Source organism: Protopterus annectens, chromosome 1.part0, assembly GCF_019279795.1.
Source record: "Protopterus annectens isolate FY-2018-M chromosome 1.part0, PAN1.0, whole genome shotgun sequence".
Taxonomy (NCBI): Eukaryota; Metazoa; Chordata; order Ceratodontiformes; family Protopteridae; genus Protopterus; species Protopterus annectens.
Window position 1 is genome coordinate 1782579647 of NC_056725.1, and position 25800 is coordinate 1782605446.

The window sequence follows — 25800 nt, forward strand, 5'->3', positions numbered from 1 at the left end:
AACTTGAAACGTTGACCAAATAAAATAATGTAACTTAATATAAATTTTATGAAGTAAAAGAAGTCTATAACTCTGTCATTATTTAGTCATGTTATTACTTTAATCTTTATTATTATTTTAGCATTTACTTGTATGTATCTTGGTACCGGAGCTCTTCTTCCCGGGTCTCCGCTGAAAAAGGGCTAGTTGCCCAGTCGGACACCACCCGGTAAACAAATGTAATAAATTATCTGTAACCAATTTTAGTAGGGAGTAAGAGTGACAGACCTAAAATTCGAACCATACTCAGGGAAGTCCCTGAAACAGGAACAGTTGAGAGATATGATTAGTACCACCAAAGAGAACATGTAATATTATTATTCATAAACTACTTGACATAAAATTCAACACGGAAAAATATCCAACTATGCACATTTTAATAAGAAAAAAAGCAGCACGTGCCCGGAAAGGGTAGGGACTAGACGACTGTAGAGCCTTACTACATACTCTGACATTCCAGGGGTCGGGATTTAGGTGGTCTATTTATACTTCCCTGTAACGCCTACCAAGTTGTTACATTAATACTTTTTACACCTAGTATTTCTCTGTGTCGGTTAACAAAAAATACAAATTCGTAAGTTCGTTTCAGAGGATTAAGAATAATCAGTTACACAAGTGCTATAACATGCAACAGTGAAGACCTAAACTTGACGTTATACTACTGAACAGGCGAACAACACATTTTGCATGCGAGATAATTCCATTATTACGACATTCAGAAGCGCTGAAAGTTTGTACTGCACACAAACAAAGCGAGTAAAGAAAATACACTTCCTTATCCTGATTCTACGCGAGCGTACCCCCTTCTAAATCCCGCCCTACTCCAACACCGTCTCCCTCCGCTGTATGACCGCGTGTGCTGAGTGTTTATACGTGGGGAGTTTAACCTATCACCGCGTGACTTCCTGTTAAACTCAGTCTGATAGCTATAGTTTAAAAAAAACAAAAGTTGTTTAGTAATCCCGGATCTTGTTATTTATGAGCTATATAAAACAATTTTACTGCTTCTGGTAACTGTCAAGTGGCAGTACATATTTGCTGTAATCATTTACCTATAGAAAATAAAATGGATAAACTACGAAGAGTTCTGAACGGTCAGGAAGATGAGGAGCAGGGACTCACTTCTCAGGTATAGCCAGAATAAAATGATTATGGACATCTGTCTTTTTAACTTGTATTACATTTCAGATCGTGCCACTGTTGGAAGAGGACATTAGAAATATAAGCGTGTTGCAGGGTGGTGCGCTTTGCACTCCCATTTGTGTGGACATGATTACTACTGAAAGTGAAAGGTAACTGAAACTAATGTGGAAAGGGAAGAGATAACGGCAAGAAACGGTATTAACTTGCCAAAGAAACTATTTTAACTTGCGTCTTAAACATGCCAGGATTTTCCCCTTTGCTACATAAGCTGTCACTTGAGGGGTAATTAGAGAGTACCCAGTAAGAGGACGTACAGGAAAATAAAGGCAGCTAACTTTATGTGGCCTTTTCCAAATTTGAGGAAAGACGTTTACGTTTGTTGTGTCAGTAGACTGGCAGACTGGTAAATAACTTTGGGATACAGGAAAAATATTTTAGTACAGCTCTGCTTTAGGGAGGACATTTAGATTTATTTATGGTTGCAATAAGTGGAAGCACCTTTGGAATCGGCACTGTTTTTTGTTTGTTGAAAAATAAATACTTAACACGTTTAAGTGTCTTTTTTCGGGCTTCCCTGGAGCAACCAGTGTGGTTAGGTGATTAGCTCAGATGTGCGTGGTAAGCAAGAGTAGACTTAGATTTTAAAGGAGCCTTCCTCCCCGGGTCTCCACTGAAAACGTTTTTTTTTTTCAACCTAGTAGGACACTACCCGGTTAACAAGTGTAAATAAGTAAATAAACCCAAGCACTGCAGGATAACTGTCGTTAGCAACTTGTAGCCTGTACTGTCATACTGGTCCTTTTTGCAATTGTTAGATTATTGTAAATTAAAACAAAAAGTACATTGGTAAGCCCACTGGATAACAACTGCTTCCTTTTCAGAGATGCCCCTGCAGCAGTGCATAGTTACTTGCTCAGTTTCACCTATAAGCAAAAATAGGTTGTGAGGTTCAAACCCATGAGTACTAAGTATAATAGCAGAGAGCAGACCTACAGCCAGGTTAAACCACAGTGGTATGAGTAGGAGAGGTACAGTAAAATCAGGGCATGTTACAAAAGTGTTCAGTGCTCTGGTCACTGACTATGAAATTTTAAAGTAGGGGTGAGTGGATCTGGAGGTTTTTGATACAGGCCCACCACATGATTTTCAAGGAGGGACTGCAAGGAAAGTCATCTGTTATTTGGTGACTGTATGTTATTTTTGAATGAGTTGGGTGACATCAGCAGCGGAAGAGTCATATGTTGCTCACACGATTCTTCTTCAGTTGTGAGACTTCAGTTTTTCATTATTATTGACTGTTTCTGTCTCACAGTACTACATTTGACCATGATGCCAAAAATAGCAGTGCACAGGTATTGTGCAGAGTTTTGATAATTTGTCTGTTAAGCATTCTTTTCATCCAGAAATGTTTTGAAAATGTTGCAGTTTTGCTTTACTCTTTTTTTTCCTCTATAGAGAAAGTGATGTAAAAAAAAGGGCAGCTGCGGTGGTGCAGCGGTTACCATTGCCACCTCACAGTAAGAGTTCTCTGGTTCGATCATTGGCTGGGGTGTCATCTGTGCGGAGTCTGCATGTCCTCCCTGTGGTCGTGTGATTTTCCTCTGGGTGCTCTAGTTTCCTCCTACATCCCAAAGACATGATGTAGGTGGATTGAACACTAAATTGCCCCTAGGCGTCAGTGTGTGCATGTGTGCGCCTTCTGTGGAAGGTTGGGTGCCGGACTGGCAACTCGACACTGTAAAACTTCACTGCCAGTCATGAGCAGACAGGTGATCGATTTGCTGTGGCAACCCCTAACCGGGAAAAGCCGAAAGAAGAAGAAGAGAAAGTGATGTAAAAAAAGTGTTGCCTGACTGCTACGTTATGTTGTGGAGTAGTACAACGCATAGCGGCCAGTATTTAATTTCCTAAATATGGAAAAGTGCTGCTTAAAATGCAAAAAACTTTGGAGCACTTACTAAAGAGTTTATGTAAGAATCTTGCATTATAATTAAAATATGTTGATTTATGCTTACAAATAAGTTGATGAACATTATGACTGTTATCTACTGTGGATCTTTGCAGAAAATATTTACAATGTGTTGTGTAAGAGCTTTCTTGTGGAATGTGGATTTTTTTCTGATGCAAAGATGTTGCACTTCCTCACTTTGAAACCAAAAGGTAGAAAGGGCCCACAGGCAAACCATTCTGTAAAAACTGCAAGGTAAGCCCAGACAAGCTAGTTTTCACTGTGTGATACCTTAAACCTCCTGTAGTGGAGGCCCATGGGATATAAGCAAATGACCCCTTCAGGACATCAAATGTTTCAGCTATATGGCTTATAAATGTCCATTTTTTTTCCTTTTTAAGTCTTTGTTTACATTCAGGCCAATAAAGCCAGACTCCAGTATATGTGGATGTATGTGTTTTGGCCTTTGTAGTGACCTCGTTGGTACAGCATAAGTACATAAAGACTTAAAAAGTTAGTCATGGACATTCAGAAGCCGTGTAGCTGAAACACTTGGTGTCTTGAAGGGGTCATTTGCATATATCCAATGGGCCTCCATTACAGGAGGTTTAAGGTATCCCACAGTGAAAACTGTAGCTTTTCTGGGTTTTTCTTGCAGTTTTCACTGAATGGTTTATCTATGTGTCCTGTTTATCCTGTGGTTTGGATGTTAGTCAGGATATCTTGCAGACACCTTAATCTTTATGGGCATTAGCTGGATTTAAAGAGTCCGTGCTTCTGTAGTAGAGGTAAGCAATTACTTTGTACTATTGATGTCATTGAAAGGTTGTTACAGGCATGTCCATACTTCATGTGGTTTGGTTTTACTGGCTTGAATGTAACCATAAATACTTATATTGGATATTAAGGAACTATGGAGCTGAAGCAGTTGATGTCCTAAAGGGGTCATTTGTGTATATCACATGGGTCTCCAGTACAGGAGGTTTGAAGTAGCACACAGTGAAAACTTTAGCTTGTCTGGGTTTTCCTTGCAGTTCTCATCTCCTCACATTGAGGTGCATTTGTGAGGTGTGTTGCAGAGATATCATGGTCAGATCTCTTCCTATACTATTTGACTTGCTGTAATTGTAACCTATTTTTCAACATACCCATCACAGCTTTTCTTTTGTGTGTAATTTTTTTTTTTTTTTTTTTAAGAAATGGCTTCCTTTTGCCAAATATATTAGCAGCTTACACAGATTGCAGAAACTTGCAGTGGTTGAAATAAGATTGTGAAAATTGAAAGATAATTATTCCTGATAAGGGCTATGGTCATGAAAATTATTGCATTGCTTGCGTGTCATAAAACAAGGGAAATACATTTTTGAACATTTTTACTTACAGAATTTTACATAAAATGTAACATAGCCAGCTTAACAAAGCCTGAGACAACACCAACTTACATACTACACTAAATCTTTCTTGCTAGTTTGGAAACTGTGTTTTAAATTTGGCATTTCATTTTAAAATTAAATGCCAAGTCCAAATGGATTTAAGCATTCAAACAAGTTCATGTTTTATTAGTAAAATGATTAAATGGTATTAAATCTTTGTTTTTTTCTTGCACTTGTAGTATATCATTTAACTAAAAAATTTGAAACGGCAATGTTGCTAATAAATTCTGACACGGATGAAAAGACTGACCTGCAGAAAAAGTTGTGTACTTACCACAATGATATATTTCCATGGTTATGGTTCACCCTGTTCCACTGTTAGGACTTAAGTAGTATGTCTAAGTCATCTCAACACGGAAAAAAAATTATCTCAGGCTTTATCTTCTCCCTCTTACTTGAAATGCCCCCCACCTCTCTTTCTGTAGATCTAATATACAGTCCTCAAAAGTGGTACATAACTCTAAGAGCAACAACCCTGTTACAACAACAGAAATAAGCCCATTTGCTGTAGTCCTTCAGCTAACAGGCTGGGGGAAGAAGGTGTGAATGTTGAAGAGGATGAACCATAACCATGAAGCTCCATTGGCATTGTAAGTACAAGCCTTTTGTATGGTCCATCCTCTTCGGCCATTAAGACAAGTCCCCAGCTCAGCCAACTGGGTGGCATTGTGAAGTAATCTTTTTGTATGGTTGTGGCCTAAGGGGAGGCTTTGACTGAGATTGTGTAGGGGTAACACACGTACTTAAAGGATAAAATGTGCAGCCAGGCTTGTGGTGTCTTGTGAAGGTAGCAGAAAAACCCATATGGCAGCTGCTCAAATGCAGTCTAAAGAAACATTTCTAAAGAATGCTTGTGATGTTGCTGCTGGTCTGGTAAAATGTGCTGTAGGTGGGTTTGGTAAACTTTTCGTTATCATAGCAAAATGTAGTTTTAATATAAACACCTCGACAGTAATTTTTTGATCCTTTCGTGACCAGCTTGTTAGGGGCATATGAAACAAATACTTGTGAATTAATTCTGATTTACTTTATTCAGTCCATATAAAATCTTAACTACCTATGCACATATATACAGTGTAGTAAATGTTTCTTGTGTCTGACTAGTTAGGAAAAGTGTTTCAAATCTAATTTGTAACATGGCTGAAAAGGATGGATGATTAGTTTCTTTAGCATAAAATGCACATCCCAGGGAGTTACTGTGTTTTTGATGATCAGCTTAAAAATTCCTGTGGTCCATTGGTGCAGGGTTTAATTCTCTTAGGCTCCATTGCCTAACTGTGTGACTCTGACCAAGAAAGCTGACAAAACACCGCTCCTGGGCTAAGTCTGAAAATGGTCCATGGAGATTAGTGCTGTACCTTGAAAACAAAAACAAACAAACAAATAAATACATAAATTAAGAATACACAGTTGAGGAATGCCAGAAGCCAAAGAAGAATTGTGAAGTCTGGATGCAAGTGTGAGATTACATGAACTTTAATGGAGAAATAACTAAGGCCTCCATTAAAACCAATTTGAAAGAGGTAGTAAGCCTCCATTAAAACCAATTTGAAAGAGGTAGTCTAGGATTACTGCTAACGCAGTTAAAAAAAAAAAAAAAAAGGATTGCTGTTAATGCAGTAAAAAAAAAAAAAAAAAAAACTCCACAGTCTTTTAGAGGTGGCTAGAGTGGAAAAATGAGTTCACTTGTTAATTTTTTGGTATTGAGCGTCTGAGCAGAATTGAGAATTTGGAAAAGTTGCTAGGGTGATGGACATCTTGGCCATCAATGGAAGTGGAGAAACCATACGAGCAGCCTGAGGACATGAAGGTCCAGGTGAATCTTGCTAGACAGGTGCGTCAGAAAGATCACAATCTGACAGGCTTCCCCAACAAGTGATGCCAAAGCAGGTGGGCCAACACCTTTTGAGGCCAGAAGGGACTATAAGAACGACTTTGGATTTGTTCTGTTTGGTGTTCTGTAGGAATTTGTGAATTTGGGGAAATGGGAGTGAATGTGACAGGAGACTTGGAGGTCACATCTGGACTAGAGCAGCTCTGGACATTTGCCCTAGGTTGGGGGAATCTGGGGAAAAGAAGATGTTGCATTTCGCAATGATTGAAGATGCAAATGAGTTTTATTTATGTTTTGGTTACTGGAGTTGAGCAGTAATCACAACATGACTAACTGCAGGCTCAGTGTGGGTTACATTGAAAATAGCAACAAACCATTACAATCAGCAGTGGAACGCAAAGGTAATGCACACTAATCACAAAAGAAATAAAAAAGATAGTGTGTACAAATTTACATCATGTTCAGGAGTACATTTTGCATGCAGAAAGTATAGTAAAGGAGTAGCAAGGAAAGAGTGAGAAGCAAGTTTAGCTTTGGAAATACTGGAAGATAATGGGTGTTTAGCAGGGGAAGCGACAGAAAAGACATTGTGTTGCTGAGTAGCTGAGGGACCAATCCTGGAGTGTCACTAAGCAGTGTTTGAGCCTGTCTGCAAGACCACTCAGTCTTATGCCCATTCATGTCTTGCCAATGCCCTCAATCAGGCCTCACATTATTTTTTAGCCATACTCAATCCTGGAGTAAATTTGTGGATACTCATCCAGTCATCCAGTTTATGTGTAAAGAAAGATAGTGAATTGCTTTGCAAAGTTTATTCCACAGGTTTAGGAGGCACTGGGTTATAAACCTGTCCCTCGACTGTGCTTTATCAGATGGTGAGGATACAGGTCCCTGACTCTAGTATTGGTGGAGTTATTGGACTTGCAAAGAAACCAGAGGTCTAGAACAACTGGATCTCTTATGGTACAGTAATTGAGACAAAAATCTCCCCTCAAAAGTCTATAAGACGGTGAATAAAGGGTTATAGCTTTCTGTCTTTCTTGGCAGTTCATGGACTTTATTTGAAACCTTTGATCTATTTAGTGAGATGCATCCAAAATGGGGTTTTGTACTTTATGTTTGGCTTGTGTAATGCTGAGTATAAGGGAATTATTACCTCTTTTTAGACCCTGATGATATTTCTTTGACAGTTAGCTGGTCCAGTTGTATGGCCACTGTCATGGGTGGAGATCACCAGTGCAGTGCACCTCTCAACAGGGACAAAGCCAGTAGCTAAACTTAGGTTAAAATGTTTGGGGAGTGTCTGCAAATACATATTTAACATTATTAATTAAGCCACAAAATACTTTGTTTACCGGCATATTAGCCTTGCAAAACAACCAACTCCTTTCAGAACCCGCCACTGTATAACACTAAAAAGCCTAAATTGGTTAGAACTACCTTATCAGCTAATGTATACACAACTTCTTGCCACCTATAAAATTATTCAGAATCCATTCGCTTGTCGTGCCTAGTCCGTTTTTACGATTCACTGACCAAAAACTCTCGTGTCTGTCCACAAACCTATCAAATCTGTTTGGCATTTTCTGTACTCATACCATGGTGCTAAGGGCCGGAACTCCTTATCTCTATCCATCAGTTCAGTATCCTCCCTCCCTTCCTTCAAATCTATTCTGAAAGACTTCCTAGCCAAAAGTTTGGTCTCTTCTTGCTCAGCTCCATGACAAACTATATCCCTAAATGTGGACAAATAACTCTTCATACCTTACTGTCTCCTTACTCTTCCTTACTTCTATCAATTTCTCCTCCCCTGGCTTTTTCTCGCTAGGTATACCATAAGCCTGTTTTCTCTCCCTTCATATTGCAGTTCCCGTTTGTATTATCCTAATTTACCTTTAATTTCTCAAATTATTAAGTCATTGTCATATAACTTATATCTATTCTTAACTTAGGTTTTCTTGTTATGTCTAATTCGGTGCAATTATTTCTGTCCGGGCCTTCGTTGGAAATGGTCTTCTACACAGTTGGACTTTCTTGATAATCAAATATTAATTAGTAAGTAAATAGATAAATAATGTCGGGTCCTATGGAAAAAGTATTTTTGGCCTTGGTTTGCACTTTCAGTAAGTAATCTTCAGAGATAATTGAGGGAGTAAGGGAGTCTGATCATTTCAGGGCTTCAAATAGAAGTCTTCAGGGTAAGGTTGGCAGTAAATTTGTTTGCAAGGATGTTGGCAGTATCTGTAGGTCAGAATAGGAGGCATCATTATAAAGAAGTTCTGGGCAATATAGGGGATTGTACTTTAGTTTCCTAGCATAACTAAAGAAGGATTATCTTTGGCTTTAGAGGCCGGCTTAAGTTCATGGACTCCTTTAGTGGATAGTGTGCTTGAGGTTCTTTTGCAATGCTTGTGCTATTATTATTGATAAGATGGGTTTTAGATCCACAAAATAATTTGAGTAATTAAAGTAGTTTCTTACTTTTGTTGTGTACTTTATTTGTGGCAGTGGACTACCCTGGTGGTTTTGTTTTTAAATTTATTGTGATGCTTGGTTCTGGTAGGGATAGTTAGCTCTGTGCATTTTTCTAAATGGGTGTAGAATTCCTTAGTGAAACTTGCTGTTGTGTTAAGGCTAGAGAAGGTGCTGTCATAAGTGAATTTTGATATTTCATTACAGAATAGGTTGAGGTTGGCATGTTTATAGTCCCTAAATTCAGTGGGGTGTGTTGAAGGAGCTTTTGGGAATTTAAAGGAGGTCACAAGTTTATGGTCGACCTTCACTAGAGTAGGAGATACCAAAGGAGTTGTGCAAGAGGAGGCCATATTTGTAAGAATTGTGTCAGAGTACTGTGTCCTCTAGTAGGTTTATTTACCATATGCGCAAGGGAATTTTTGCTTGTTAAGGCTAGGACTTTTTGGTTATATTCAATTTTACAGTTGTAGGTGTCCAATTTTATTGAAGGATCATTCAAAATCATCCAAATAAGGGAGCTTTTGCTGATATGGAGATCATTAAGAACACTTATAGAATCGTACATGGTCATCAGGGTACAAAGAATGTGTTCTGAAACAAGCTTGTGATTAATAATTTATCCTGTTTAGTGAGCTCTGTAGTTTAGTGAGTTCAGTTTGTGAGTCTGTAGGGATCTGCCTGGCGGTAATGTATTCCTTGACAAATCTGGGGACTGCACCACATTTGCCACTGGGTTGGAAAGGCATGAAATGTGCAAAACTGTGGTATAGAGGGTGCACACTCTTTACATTTAAATCCACTTTCATTATCTACCTAGACATGGATGTTTTTAAAATGTAGGAGTACCTGAAGATCAGGCGATGTATTGTTTATACTTTGGAGAGAGTCACCTTAATGTGATCCAGTTTCTGGACTGAAATGTTATTGGAAAGTCCAACAACTGGACTCTACCTAAAAACAGCCCTGGAGCCATGAGAGGCTTTAGCCAGTATGTTAAAGTCTTGAAACAAGAGGTACAGACCATCCTTAACAAAGCAAGCTGGACTGTCGAGCATCTCATGCCATGCTGACGTATACTAGAACCTCCCTGGAATGACCCCAGCTATTTAACCAATTATTGAAGCCAATTATCTTGTCTTTGTTTCATTTGTGGTGAAGGAATGATTTGACGATTTCACTCAGGATTAGTGTCTTACCTGTATTTGTAACATTCATGGAAAGTTCTGACGTGTCTCTGCCTATCCCTTAGGGTTTAACATCTTAAGTAATTCACCCGCACATTGTACCACTGCCATATTATAGGTTCATAGGTTTATACTAGGCTATCTGCCCTAAGGCATTTATAAGCCTAGCCCAAATTTTTGTGGCTTACGCCACCCCTTATATGAAAAAATACTGTGCCCATTAGTTTGTTGTGCCTCTGTCCAGCAGTGACACAGATATGATTCCCGGGGTAAACCTACGATCTCCCATCCACAGGTCTAGATTTCTCTTGAACAGAGTCAGCGAGGTGCTCTGCCTCACATAGACCGGGATTTTATTCCACAGCATAGGGAGTCTCTGAGTGATAAATCTATCCCTCCAGCACGTCCTATTTATAGCCGTGCTAAGGTTTAAGTCGCTTGCTCTAGTGGTTTTGGTGGATTTGGATTTTTTGAGGTGGAGCATGTCCATTAATTCCGGGTTGGACATGGCCTTGTATGTCAGGCACATGTCACCTCTGATTTGAGTCTATATGGCACTAGTAATGTCTGAGATCCTGCCGCCTGAAAGACCACCCACTGTAACCTTCTGTTTGTCTAGCCATGTGAGTGACAGACCAGTGTTCCTGGTAGAGTCCTGTATCAGTAAAAAAATTCTGTTGTTGCTACAGTTAAAAGTGGTGGCTTTGGAGTGTTTTTACTCAAAATGACTCTTTATGTGAGGGATGCATGAGGTGGATGACTGGCCTGACTTTTGCTCAGAATTAATCTTTTTATTTGTACGGGGCTCTGGGAGTGATTGTTTGTTTTTACAGCCTCAGCACAAGATATTTCGGTGTGATTAGAGAAGGATCATGGTAAAAGTATACAAAGTTCACAGGGGAAATTTATAGGTGAGAGAGAAGCCACCAGGTTAATAAGTATTTTTATTTTTCATAGAATTATTAGTGCTGACAATAAGTTAATTATTTGTGAGCAGAAGGCAGATTGTACCTAGCGCTAAAAGGGTGGTGACATAGGTGAAACTAGCAGGCTGGCAGTCAGTCTTGCCTGGTGCTTGGATGTTTAGATGAGTAAAGAAAATGCAGCACTAAGGAGGTAGGGTGATATTGAAAATAAGGCATATAATTCATGTAAACACTCTGTTAAATACCACCCACAACTACACATAAAAACACTGTATCCATTGCCTCTGCTGCTAAGTCCTTAAGCAGACAACCAAATTTCCTGGTCACTGGTGATTCTATAATGAGGCACAGTGATGCCCCCTCACCAGACTGAGTAAGCAGACCGTAACAAAATATTCTCCAACCTCCCTTTAGAAGAAAGAAAGTTATTGGAAGAATTGAGATATAATAAACAAATTAGGATTATGAAGCCAGATAAGGGGGGGGGTGCGATAGTATTGCTGGATAATATGTTCTCTGTAGGTAAAATTATAGATATTTTGAATGACAAAGATAAATACTCTAGGGTTTCAAAAATTAAGTAAATGTGACTTATTATAAAATTGATTTTACATTTGAATTACCAACGTCTATAAGAATGTGGCCCATTGTGAACACAAATGGGATGAAGACCTACCCATTAATGAAATATTTGGACAATAAACTAATGAAAATAATGGACTGAACATGCAGGGATCTTAAAACTCATGGGATTTCCTAAAAAGTATCGGAGCTGAATTTTATGATGAGTTGACTTTTGTAACTATAGATATTGTAGATTTATTCACTGCTTTAGTGCCATTTTGTGAGTACAGCCAGAATGTGAACATCTATGTATGAGACAGCTAGTTTGTATACAAGTTAAAGTTATTTAGCCTAATTTCTAATCTGTTTGTACATAATAAAGCTGCTTGAGCAGAACCCGTCTACTTCATCCTGACTAGACAAGCGACATGGTGTCAGAACCGGGATTCCAGAGCCACGAGGAGCAGAGTGAACAGTGACGGCAAATTAAGAGAACCGAGAGCCAGAAAGGGCCAGAAACGAGGTAAAGATAATCAAAACTTGTATTAACTATTTATTTATTAAAAAAGATAAAACGGACCATTACAAGGGCACAAAGCACATTACTAAGCAAATGAATAGCACAAAACATTCATTAAGCAAACAAGAAGCACACAAAACTTATTAATCAGGCAAAATGTTTGAAATTAAGATATTTGATAAAACAAGCACCAGAAAGACACAAGGGATTTAGAAATACCTCAGAAATGCAAAGTGAGCATGTTTAAAGTAAAACAAGCATATTTAGAGTTAAAGCGAGCAAAAGGAAATATAATGGGCATGAAAAGACATTAAATGAGCAAAATGAATATAACCAAAGAGCAAAATGGGCACATTAAGTATAAATAAAGCAAGGCGACTGCATGTTTTTGGCAACTTACTGTGTTTTGGCATGAACCACTATTTTGCATTGATTGCATATCTGAGTAGTATAACTAGAGTTATTCGAAGTATTTCAAATTGTGTAAAAGTGCTTACAGTGTGTGTTTATTACTGTGCATTTATTCCGAAGAGTTTGTTGTGTGCAAGTGCCACTGTTTCGTAAAGTGCAGTCGGATACAGCCATTTCGAAAAGTTTCTTGTGCTGGGTGTGTCTATTCACAGAGTGTTGCCATTACTAAGTATTTCTTGCACTGTACAGAGTTGTTTAGCAAAGTACAGCCATTTTGGGCAAATTTCAGTGTGCTGTGTACTGTTTATTTGCAAAGTGCTATTACTTTGAAATGTTTCTTACTCTGACCTTCTTCTGCCCAGTTAATTTGCACAGTGCAGTTATTATTTTGAAATATTTCTTACACCGATAAGAGGTGATTTGTTACAGTACAGTGAGTATTACAGTGCCCGAGAGTCTTATTTCGCAAAGTTCAGTTATACAGAGGCTTTTTGTGCTATTGGACGTAGTTACAAGTGCTGGCATATATGTTTGTGTGCTCATGCATACTGGCAAAAATCTTCACTGAGATGTATTAATATGGCCGAGGCATTTCGCAGACCACTACCACTTGTATTTGATCATAATATTGCAGAGAATTGGAGAATATTTGAGCAAGTGTATGATATATTCATACAAGCAGCTTATTCTGATAAAGATGCACAAACCAGGGCATTCATTTTGCTAAACCTAGCAGGGTCAGAGACCATAGAAAGGGAGAGTTGATTTGTATATGCACCAGCAGTGTATGAAGGTGAAGGGGAAAATCGTCGTATTATTGTACAGGCTGAATCAAGGGAGGACCCCGAGTGTTTGAAGCACAAATTCAGATATGTGTAACCCCCAAACCAATGTTACATTAGAGAGGCATTTGTTTTGTACAAGAGATCAAAAACAAGGAGAAACCTTTGCAGCTTATATTACTGACCTGAGGAACAAAGCTAAAACTTGTAAGTTTGGTGATTTAAAAGATGAGTTAATAAAGGACAGGCTTGTGCGCTTCCTGACAGTGATTTCTTGCTGAGCAAAGCTACTGAGATATGTCAAATCCATGAAGTTACAGAAAGGCACACAAATATGCTTGCAACTGATAAGCGTATGGTTTCAGCAGGCTCCAGAGCAAATGTAGAGAGCATCCAACATGTGGCAGGCAGAAATAGGCCTAAACACGTGGCAGCTGTAGCTCCTGTGGATGTGGCAAGGAAAACCCGCAATCTTCCAGCAGTAAATGTAAGAAATTGAACCATTTTCAAATTTTTTTGTAAATCACGTAAGCCTCATACTGTTATAAAGAAGGGTCATTTGAAAAAGCAAATTGATCAAGTAAAACTGCAGCAGTGTGTTTTCTCTGTAGATGGTGTGTCAGTAGTTGGTGAAGGAATTGATGTAGTAGATTTATTGTCAAGGAGTGAAGTATTTTGTACTGTCCGGATCAATGATAAACCCGCTGAACTCAAAGTAGACTCTGGTTCAAAATGTAATGTTATGTTTGTAGAGACATTTGTTAAAGTGAGAGCTGGTGAACAACTAAATGTGGCTAGTCATGTTAAACTTGTTGCTTATGGAGGTGAAGAAATTCAGACCTTAGGCTCAGTAGTCCTTTCATGTTATGTGGCCAAGAACTGTTGTAGCTTACTATTTTATGTAGTCCGAAGACCTGTGCAGTCATTATTGGGTCTCAGAGACAGTTTGAGAATGAATTTGCTTTCTTTTACCAAAGCAGTTCATCAAGTAAGCACATGTCCCAGTTCCGGCTTCACTAACACTGTTTTTTTCACAGTATGCTAATGTTTTCGATGACAAGCGGGCAAACTTCCAGTTGTGTATTCTGTGAAGCTAGACCCAGGGATCATTCTGGTAGTCAGACCAGCAAGAAAAGTTCCAGTAGCCATGCCGCATAAAGTCAAGGCCCAGTTGGACAAAATGGTGCAGCAATGTGTAATTTGTCCAGTTACAGAACCTACCGAATGGGTGTCATCCATGGTAGCAGCTCGCAAAAAAGGCTCGACAAAATCAGAATATGCATTGACCCAAGAGGTTTGAACAAAGCATTAAAAAGACCTAATCACCCTGTGCTTACAGTCGAGGAAGTTACAGCTGTAATACCAAATGCCACTGTTTTTTTCTGTCTTGGATGCAAAAAAAGTTCATTTTGGCAAGTGATGCTTGATTGCAAATCTTCATTACTGACTACGTTCAGTACCCCATTTGGAAGATACAGATTTCTCAGGATGCCATTGGGAATAAATTCTGAATGTGAAGTCTTTCAGCGTGCAATGGAGCACATTTTTTCAGGTTTCCCCTGTGCCATAATAGTAGATGATTTGTTAGTTGGAGGCAGTGGTGAAGCAGAGCATGACAGAAATCTTAAGCGAGTTCTAGACAGCGCACGTGAAGTTAGCTTGACTCTCAACCCTCTAAAGTGTAAATTCAGACTACCAGAAGCTACATATGTAGGTCATTTGTTTACTAGCACTGGCTTGAGACCAGACCCATCCAAGCAAGCAGCCATTCTTGAGATGTCAGCACCAGATAATGTACAAGATCTACAATGTTTTCTTGGTATGGTCAGTTATTCAGGCAAGTTTATACCAGACTTCAGTAATTTTACAGCACCTTTGAGAGAGCTAACTCGCAAGAATGTTACATGGTCATGGTTCGGACATAACCAGAAAGCATTTGAAGACCTTAAATGGAAAATTGCTACTCCACCTACATTAAGATACTATGATGTCAGCAAACCAGTAACTCTTTTCTTTGATGCTTCAAGATTTAGTCTAGGTGCACTCATTCTTCAAGAGGGTAGACCAGTAGCCTATGCATCTAGAACACTTACGCAAACTGAAATGCAGTATGCTCAGAATGAGAGAGAACTTTTGGCTATAGTGTTTGCATGTTCCGAGTTGCATGATATCTATGGTCGAGATGTTCAAATTGAAACTGATTATCAACCCCTGGTTACTACTTTAAAGAAGCGTATGCATTCATCTCCAGCAAGATTACAAAGAATGATGCTTAAACTGCAAAAGTACAACTTCAAAATGGTCTATACAAAAGGCAAACTTCTTTATCTAACTGATACCTTATCCAGATCACCCAGAAATGCAATGGAACAGCTTGACCCAGAGAATTTTTACTTCGATGTCATGGAAGTGCCTAACTTTTGTACCACAAGACTTGATGAGCTAGGAGATCACACAAAGACTGATCAGTTTTGCAAAAGCTCAATCACTACATCAATGTTGGATGGACGTCAAAGCAATCTAGTGTACCACCAGAAGTGCAGCCCTACTTTCATAACAGATGTTGATGGAAGATGACATTATTTTCAAAGGTCCTAAAATTGTTGTTCCTGCTTCCTTACAACAGAATACATCCAGATTTTGCATTGTGGTCACCCAGGATCCGAAGCTACCAAAAGAAGGGCAAGAGGACTAGTATTTTCGACTTCTCTAACAAAAGACATTGATAAAGTACTTTCTTCTTGTTCAATATGCAATAGTACTAAACCGCATATGCAAAAAGAACCACTTCAGCTAAGTCAAGTTCCTGAATTACCTTGGTCAACAGCAGTCATTGACCTATTCGAGTGGAACAATCAACATTACTTAGTACTGGTAGAGTCTTATTCAAACTGGTTTGAGATCTATCTGCTACCTAACCTAATTTCTACTGCTGTTAAAAATGTCATTCCTCAGTGCGTGGAAGTCCAGAAAAGCTTATCTCTGACAATGGTACCCAATTTACCAATAAGTTGCTTCAGAAATTTGCAAGAGAATGGGACTTTGTACATGTTACTAGTAGTCCAGAATGGGACTTTGTACATGTTACTAGTAGTCCAGAATATCCACAGTCAAATGGGCTAGCTGAATGTGCAGTACAGAGTGCAAAGCAATTACTAGAGAAGTCAAAGCATGATAATACTGATGTCTTTTTGAATTTACTCAATCTCAGAAACATACCCCGTGACAATGTACTTCACTCACCTGCCCAAAGACTTATTAGTTCCAGTTTGTTGAGGCCTAAAGCTAAAAACAACAAAGCAATCAAAGCCCAATTATTTAGAAAGTGTTCTTTCCAGAAGTCCAGTTATGAAAAATCGAGCAGATTTCTTTATCTGTTGAAAGAAGGCGATACAGTGAAGATACAAACTGCGAAAAGTTTTGACTGAATTGGTCAAGTAACAAGTATATATGCAGAGTTGAGATCCTATTTTGTGAAGTCTGAGGGTATGGAGTACAGTTGAAATCATAGACCTCTCCTTCCTGTATCGGAACAGATATCACAGTGTTGATGTCCTTCAAGGATGCATCTGCAGTCATAACATATGGGTTGTCCTGCCTCAGGCAGCCCTTCGGTCGGCCGGATTCCAAAGTCTGGGTCTGGCCTCGGCTGATGTCGCACTTCACCCGACGTCATAGCTGCTGGTGTATAAAGGCATCAGCCGATGCCATTTTCCTCAGTCTTTCTTGCCGCGCGGTGCCCGAAGCAGAAGCTGTTCGCAAGTGGCGGTCGGTCAGATCCAGAGATTTCAGCTACCGAAGACTTCTAATTGGGGACTCTTTCTTGCCTCAGCCGATGTCAGACAAAGTAAATAATTGTTTAACTTGTGGGAAACAAATACCTCATAAGGATTTCCACTCTTACTGCCTTCCTTGCTTAGGCCCAGACCACGACGTATCAGCTTGTTTAGCCTGTGCTTCCTTCAACCGACGGACACTTAGACGTCGGTCGGAGTTTGCTGAAGAGTTTTTTTGGCTTCGCTTTTGCATATAAAATGCCGTCGGAGACTCAGACTACACATTTAGCTAAAAAACGCAAGGAAAAGGACCGACACTCGTGGCCCGCGGTTTCGGCTGAAACCACGGTTAGGCCTACCGCGAGTGTCTCAGTTTCGGCTGAAACCGAGACCTTGGTTCTCCCTTCGGCCGAAAGCATGCCTCCGACAACCGAGGCCACACAGGCCCCGGCTGAGTCGGCCACAGAAATTCCTAATGAAGAAGCAGGCACACAAGATTTGTCCGACACCATTCCGTTGGACATCTCTACTCCTGCACGTGGGGCAGCTAGACCCCCTGCTTCTATGTCTATCAAGGCCTTCTCCAGGGCTAAAGCAGCTAAACTTTCCAAGGCCTTACCTACAAAAGCTCCCTCTCACAGACCTACATCGAGTTCTCAGATTCTCAGCCTTGCTGAGGACCTGATTTCTCTGATCAGGGGATCCCAACCTCACCCAGACAGGGCCTCACAACCCCCTCCTGAAAAGAGGCCTAGGACTGAACCCCCTGAACCTCTCTCCTCTGACTATTCCTCGGATGGTTCAGATTTATCTGATCATCAGGAAGGACCATACTCCCCTTATGAGGATTCTGATGCAGAAGACTCCATTCCTTCTGCCTCTCCTCCAGAAGAATTTTCATTTGGGGAAACTCTACACTCAATGAGGGAACACTTCCAATGGCAGGGTCAGGATTTCTCTGATTCTAGGAAAAGGCTAAGGACTTTTTTACACTTACCACAGCATAGGCCTTTAGCCATACCACCTGTACTATCAGTTGTTGATGATGCATACAATGATGCCAGTACTGCCCCTGATTCTCTTCCCCCGGCCCCTGCCAAACCTGACAGATACTACAGGGTCCCAGATTCTCACTTCCACTTGTATAAGGCCCATGCTGCAGACCCAGAAACCATTTCACAGGGCCCTAAAGGTGTTGCAGCTGCCTCTGCCAAAAACCCCCTACCCTCTGAAAGAGAATCAAGAGCATTAGAGAGATGGGGTAAAAAGGTTTATACATCTGCTACTCTTTCTGCCAGGGCTTTAAACTGTCAATTTCACATGATACAGTACCAGGAATTTTTGTTAGATCAGCTGAATAAAAAGCTGTCCTCTCCTGAACCTTTAGACCGTAAGTCCCTTCAGGATTTGATACACAACTCTCAGCAGGTCAGTAATCATTTCTTAAAATGTGGCTATGATGCACTGGAGGCTTCATTTAGATCGGCTATGCACTGGAGGCTTCATTTAGATCGGCTATGAGTGGAGCAGTGATTCGAAGGCATGCCTGGCTAAAAGAACAATCTTTGCCAGACCATGTTAAGTCTAAACTCCTGGATGCCCCTATGGAGAAACAAAGTTTATTTGGGTCCCCTGCACAGGAGGTTCTAAAGAAAGTGGAAGAAAAAGCAAAATCTGTCCAAACAGTCAAGGATTTTCTGCAGGTCCAACCTCCGAGGTTCAGCAGAAATTGGCCTTCAAAGAATTGGTCCTTTCCAGACACCTCCAGAGCACAGAGAGGCAGAAATAGACAGAGGTCAATCAAGGGGTGCCTACAGGAGTCGTCAGTGGCAACCTGCCAACCAGACCACAGCTGCGACTGCAACCACTTCCACAGGACAGACACAATGACTTGGCTCTGATCCCGCCTACCAGGGAACAACTGAAAGCACCCTTGGGCGGAAAACTAGCTTTATTTTCAGAAAATTGGCATTGCATTACTAGGGACAAATGGACTTTGCAAACAATAGACAAAGGCTACAGGTTTCACTTCCACACTCTACCAAAAAAGAGAGGAATGCCAAACCTGCCACCAAGCCAGAAATCAGAGGCTCTAAAACAAATCATCAGCTTATTAAGGATGAGAGCAATAGAAAAGGTACCATCTGTGGAACAAGGCCAAGGATTTTACTCCAGACTATTCCTTGTCCCAAGAAAAGAAAATCAATGGAGGCCTATTCTCGACTTGTCCGCACTGAACACATATCTCATTGTTCCAAAATCCAAGATGCTGACCCTACAGCAACTTCTTCCCGTGTTGGGCAAGGAGTCTTGGCTGGTGACTCTAGATCTCAAGGAGGCATACCTGCACGTCCCTATACGACCAGATTGCAGAAGACACCTCAGATTTCTTGCAGGATCAGAGCATTATCAATTCTCAGCATTGCCCTTTGGCTTATCTACTGCGCCCAGAGTATTCACGAAATGCCTGGCATCAGTAATTGCTCATTGCAGGCTTCAGGGAATTCAAATCTACCCATACCTGGACGACTGCCTCATACAAGCGGACAACCTCATACAAGCGGACAACAAGACAAAAATAATAAAGGATTTGGCCTATGTCATACAACTGCTACAAGCCTTGGGATACACAGTCAACATACAAAAGTCTAGACTAGTGCCATCCCAAAGGATAACTTTTTTGGGTGCAGAACTGGACACAATAACTCGGATGGCTTTTCTCACAGAAGAAAAACAAAAGCAACTGTGTATCTGACCCGACACTTGCAGCAGCTGGAGAGGCCACAAAAGTTCCTCACCAAAAGGATAAAGGGTCTCAAAAATCTGTCCTATGCTGCCCGACTGAAAGAACTCCAGCTCTATTCAGTCGCCACGCTTGCTCAGAGGTGACCTTTGCCTAACATACAAGGCCATGTCAAACCCAGATTTGATGAATATGCTTCACCTCAAAAAATCTAGATCCATCAGAGCCACAAGGGCGGGAGACTTAAACCTCGACACGGCTATTAATAGGACGTGCTGGAGGGATAGATTCATCACCCAAAGACTCCCTATGCTGTGGAACAAAATCCCGGTACATGTGAGGCAGAGCACCTCGCTGGCCTTGTTCAAGAGAAATCTTGACCAATGGATGGGAGATCGCAGATATACCCCAGGGATTACCTCAGTGTCACTGCTTGACAGAGGCACAGCAAAATAATGGGTATAGTTCCCCATACTAAAGGGGTGGCGTAAGCCACAAAACGATGGGCTAGGTTTGTAAATGCCCTCGGGCAGATAGCCTAGTATGAACCTATGAACCTATGAACTACCAGTCTACTTCATGGCATTAACAAGACAAACTCAGCTCACTGCAAGGAAAGTCCTGCAGGCCCTGGGTTACATGGCATCCTGCATAATATTGATCCCACATGCCAGGCTGCATATGAGAAAATTACAATGGTACCTAAGGAATGTATGGTCTCAACACAGACACAGTCTAGAAGCCCTGATACCAATCATTCCATGCCTGAAAAGAATTCCTGTGGTGGGCTCAGGCCTGCCAGATCAACAGAGGATTTTCCACAAACCACTTCCAAGGCAGACCATCACCACGGACGCCTCAGACCTAGGCTGGGGGGCACACATGGAAGACAAGTGTATCCAAGGTCTATGGACCCAAGACCAGCTGAATCTACACATAAATCTAAAGGAGATGCTGGTAGTGAAGCATGCAATCGAGGCATTGAAATCATTCCTCCACCAAGGACACCTGCTGATAAGGACGGACAATACCACAGTCATGTGGTACATCAACAAACAGGGAGGCACACATTCATACCCTCTATGCCGGATGGCAATGGACCTGTGGAACTTAGGCCTGAATCTCAATATCCAACTGCAGGCCACATTCGTACCAGGAAAAGAGAATTCACTAGCAGACAGCTTAAGCAGAACTACCACGGATGCTCACAAATGGATGCTGCATCCAGACATCTTCAAAACCATAACAAAGAAATGGGGAATGCCAGAGATAGACCTGTTCGCCTCCCCACTCAACCACCAACTGAAGAAATTCTGCTCAAGAGTATACCACCCACAAGCCTGGAGGGTGGACTCCCTTTCTTTCAGCTGGAAGGCCCTGACAGTATATGCCTTTCCACCTCTCCCATTGATGTACAAAGTTCTACTGAAGATCAGAGAGGAACAGCCAAAGGTAATTCTGATAGCTCCAGACTTGCCAAGGCAGCATTGGTACCCGCTACTGAGAAGCATGTCTCGGACGAACTCATGGCCTCTACCTCTATGTCCTTTACTTCTAACGCAGAACAACTACAAGACCCTGCATCCAAACTTAAAAACGCTGCAGCTAACTGCTTGGAAAATTGCATAAAACAAAACCAACCTGTTTTATCTCAGAGGGTTAAGGACATTATCCTGGAGGCTCGCAGACCCTCCACAAGGAAAACATATTCAGCCAAATGGAAGAGATTCCTCATTTGGAGTGCAGCAAAGGGAACAAATGTCACACTGGCAAACCTAGCACACATCCTAGAATACTTAGCAGAACTGTTCCACAATGGCCTGTCCTAATCTTCCATTAAGATTCATGCATCAGCAATTTCAGCAGAGTACAACATGGATCCTCCTGTCTTCTCTCATCCTCTCCTCAGACAATTTTTGAGAGGGATCAAAAATGTAAAACCTCCAAGAAAACCACCTCTGCCTGCATGGGATCTCAATTTTGTGCTAGAAAAATTGACACTTCCCCCTTTTGAACCAGCAGCAACAGCAGACTTACAGTTCTTATCTTGGAAAACTGCCTTCCTGCTAGCAATCACTTCAGCAAGAAGGGTATCCGAGTTACAGGCATTAATGGCAGTGCAGCCTTTCCTTATCTTTCACCAGGATAGAGTGACTCTGAGAACCAATCCTACTTTTATGCCGAAGGTGATATCCAGGGTATCCTTGAACCAAGCTATTCATTTACCTACATTCTTCCCTAACCCACAGAACAGGGGGGAAAAACTACTACACACCTTGGATGTACACAGACAACTGTGCTACTATATGGACAGAACTAAGGCCAGCAGAAAAACTGACCAGCTTCTGGTAGCATATGCAACAGGAGTGCAAGGAAAAGCAATTTCAAAACAGACAATCTCAAAATGGATAGGAAATTGCATTCGATTCTGCTACTCATTTCATGGAAAGACAACTCCTGAAAATATCAGGCCTCACTCCACAAGAGCTACAGCCACCACTACAGCTTTCCTACGAGGAGTGGCTACCAAAGACATTTTAGAAGCTGCTACTTGGAGCTCCGTGCATACATTTGCCAAGCATTACAATCTCCCTTTATACTCCAGATCCCGAGCAGGTTTTGCAACTGCAGTTTTACAAGGGATCTTAACTACACCATCATTATCTTAGAGCCTCCTCCCCCAGTTTGGCTATGGTATTCTACCCATATGTTATGACTGCAGATGCATCCTTGAAGGACATAGTACAGTTTTGTACCTACCATAAATGTAGATGTCCGATAGGTATGCATCTGCAGTCAGGATTACCCACCCTCCTTCCCCTCTGTGGTATTCCTAGGGTACTTACCCCTCTCTTAGCTAGCTTCTATTATGGTGTATTTGTTTGTATGTATATATGTATATATACTTTTTGATTTCTACTGTTTGGAATTTTCTACTTTTATACAAATTTAGCCTTTCTGGAGGGCACCTGGCATCTGGGGCAAGAAACACTGAGGAAAATGGCGTCGGCTGATGCCTTTATACACCAGCAGCTATGACGTCGGGTGAAGTGCGACATCAGCCGAGGCCAGACCCAGACTTTGGAATCCGGCCGACCGAAGGGCTGCCTGAGGCAGGACAACCCATATGTTATGACTGCAGATGCATACCTATCGGACATCTACATTTATGGTAGGTACAAAACTGTACTTTCCTGTGATACAGACTCAAAATATCAGAGCAATTCAGACAATGTTCTTGTTCCAGAACGTGTCTTGATTCCCACTCCCCTTTCTGATGGTCTTCCTGATGTCCTTAAGGTTGATTATTCAACAGAGACAATCCCAGTTGCTAAATCTAATCCCAATTTCTATATCATACGATTTGGTCATATTTCCAGACCCAGTATGAAATACACAGCAACCTGGACGTAGTTGCATATATGTATCTAGTTCTGTAGAAGTGCATGATGAAAATTATTTTTGTATCAATTGTATGTCAGTCAATGTCGTCAATATTGGACGACTCATTTGTCAGAGAGGGAGGATATGTAGAATAACATGTATGTTGTACCATTAAGAAGCATTTCTAAGACCTGAACGTGCATCTGAATATGCATATAAAATAACAAGCACATGGTAGTTTCGGTACCATTTTGTGAGTACAGCCAGAGTGTGAACATTTATGTATGAGACAGTTAGTTTGTATATAAGTTAGTTATTTAGCCTAATTTCTGATTTGTTTGTATATAATAAAGCTGCTTGCTTGAACAGAACCCACAGTGTTCGTCTACTTCATCCTGACTAGACGAGCAACAGACTGTGAATACTATAAACAGAAAAGTGGGGTGGTGATGTGGGCATGTTGTGCCCCCATTTATGCGAATATCGTATTACAGGCTTGGAAACAGAATGTGTTTAATTCCCCATTTGTTAAATATTTACAATACTATAAGCGATATTTGGATGATGTATGTATTTTTTGGATTGGCCCAGAAGAAGAGTTTATAGAGTATATAATTTCCACCACACATTTTTCTTAAGTTCACCTATAACATTTCTAAAGATTCAGTGAACTATTAAAGTTGAACACCCACAGGGATTCAAATCTAGGGTATATCGGAAAGAGATGTCATCCAACTCCTGTCTTATAACAATGCTTATCCTTATCGGCAAAAGGAAAGTATTGTTAAAGGACAGTTTATTAGGCCATTGAGAATGACCACTAGTGAACATGATTTTAGCAATGAATGTATATTACTAAAACATATGTTTCTGGAGGGGAAATATGCATCATTATTGGTGGAAGAAGTATCTGCGGTGGTGGTGCTGCAGTAGCGTTGTTGCCTCATAGCAAGACATTGTCCCGTTCGATTCTCAGCTAGAGCGTCTTCTGTGTGGAGGCATACGTGAATGGGGCGTGCCTTCGTTGAAGGTTGTGCGTCAGGGCTGGTAACCCGGTACGTAAAAATCCACTACCAGTCATTAGCGGACCGGAGTTCCGCTGTGGCGACCCCTAACCGGGAAAAGCCGAAAGACACAAACAATTGGTGGAAGAAGTGCTGAAAGAGGTTAAGGATGGTAGAAAAGACAAATTTGCCCCTATTTTAGGAAAATAATTTGAGAGTACTAAAATACCAGAATATCAGTGCATTGAAGGTGACAAGGAGTGTAAAGAATATAAAGGGGCCTTAATTTTGAATTACAACTGTGAAGCAAACCTTATTCAAAAGGCAGTTATGAGCAACTGGGAGAGATTTGCTAGTTTTTCAGATTTAGACCCAATTTTTACGAACCCCATCAGGTTTGCTTTTGAGAAAGGATGCAACATTAAGGATATTTTAGAGCATGATAATTATAAGAGTAAGGTTTCTAATAAGAGAAGAATTGGTACATTCAAGTGTGGAGATTGCGCTCAGTGTCCCTTTGTACTGAATTGTGAAACTGTATATGTTAAAAGCAGGGATAAATATATAGAGACTAGAACCTTTGCGAACTGTGATAGTGTAGGAGTTGTCTACCTTGCTTTGTGTCAAAAATATGATGAATTTTATGTAGGGAAAACTGAGTGCAAGCTCAAAAGTATATATGAAAACATGTATGAAATTAGGACCAAAGAAGCTACAAACACTTTATTTATTTAAGCACACCTTAAGTTGCAAACCGGTAACATATATACGTTTTTGTATTAGAACAAATAGTATAGGATCTTAGAGGGGGACCATGGGAGACAAGGATGGAGTAGAGGGAAATAATATTGGCAACTTTGTCTTGAAGCCAGCAGAGTCCCTGGTTTTAACAAATATGTCTTCCTTGCCCCTGTTCTTAAGCTTAAGAGAGCTAGATTATAACATTTTTATTATGTTTGCATTTGTGATATAAGGGTGTTTATTCAAATTTTTAATTTGACTTTCTTAGTACACACTAGATGGAGGGCCACAGTGGTTCATGTCTTACCAGGTTTGGATGTATTGCTTATTACGCTTTTATTAGCTTATTATTCATTTTTTATTTTCTGTATGGATTGTAAGAGGAAATTGGTGTTTAATGCATGCATATATTTATGTATTACAAATATGTCAGTAGACTTTTTTAGAATATTTTAATAGTCTGGATGTGTTTTGGGATAGTGATTTGAAATTAACTTAATTTTTCAAACTTTTTTTTTTAATGGTGATTTGGTAATTAGGATTAATTAATTGTAAGTGCTTACGATTCCTCTATCCATGAGGGCCATTAACCTGAGGTGTGTTTGCTGTTAACTGTCTAAGTCATGTTTAAATAGAATAAGAGAAGTACTCTGTTTTATGTGCACAGGAAGCTGGTTCCATAGAAGTGGTATTCTCTTGATATATACTTATCTCTCCACCAAGTTTTGTTAATATTGCGAAGTTGAGATTGACATCCCTTGAGTTGGTGTTTTGACATTGGACATCTAAATGTGTAATAGCTGTGATAGAACATACCGCAAAAATGGACAAGGCTCTGACAGTCTGCATAGTTTTTATGATTTAGGCCCTTGGATTTTTTTTTTTTATTTAGT

The 25800-nt window shown here is 40.4% G+C and overlaps 1 protein-coding gene across 2 annotated transcripts in view; it reads left to right on the plus strand.

Moving 5' to 3' along the window:
* Positions 1 to 659: 659 nt before the first annotated feature.
* SFT2D1 (SFT2 domain containing 1) overlaps positions 660 to 25800 on the plus strand; it is a 753002-nt gene continuing 727861 nt past the window's right edge. Inside the window, exon 1 of one of the 2 annotated variants that reach the window (XM_044069517.1) lies at positions 660 to 1168. In XM_044069517.1, coding sequence (XP_043925452.1) covers positions 1106 to 1168 — 63 coding nt within the window. In that variant the 5' untranslated portion in view covers positions 660 to 1105. The remainder of the gene's footprint in view (positions 1169 to 25800) is intronic. The other variant, XM_044069526.1, reaches the window with a different exon arrangement.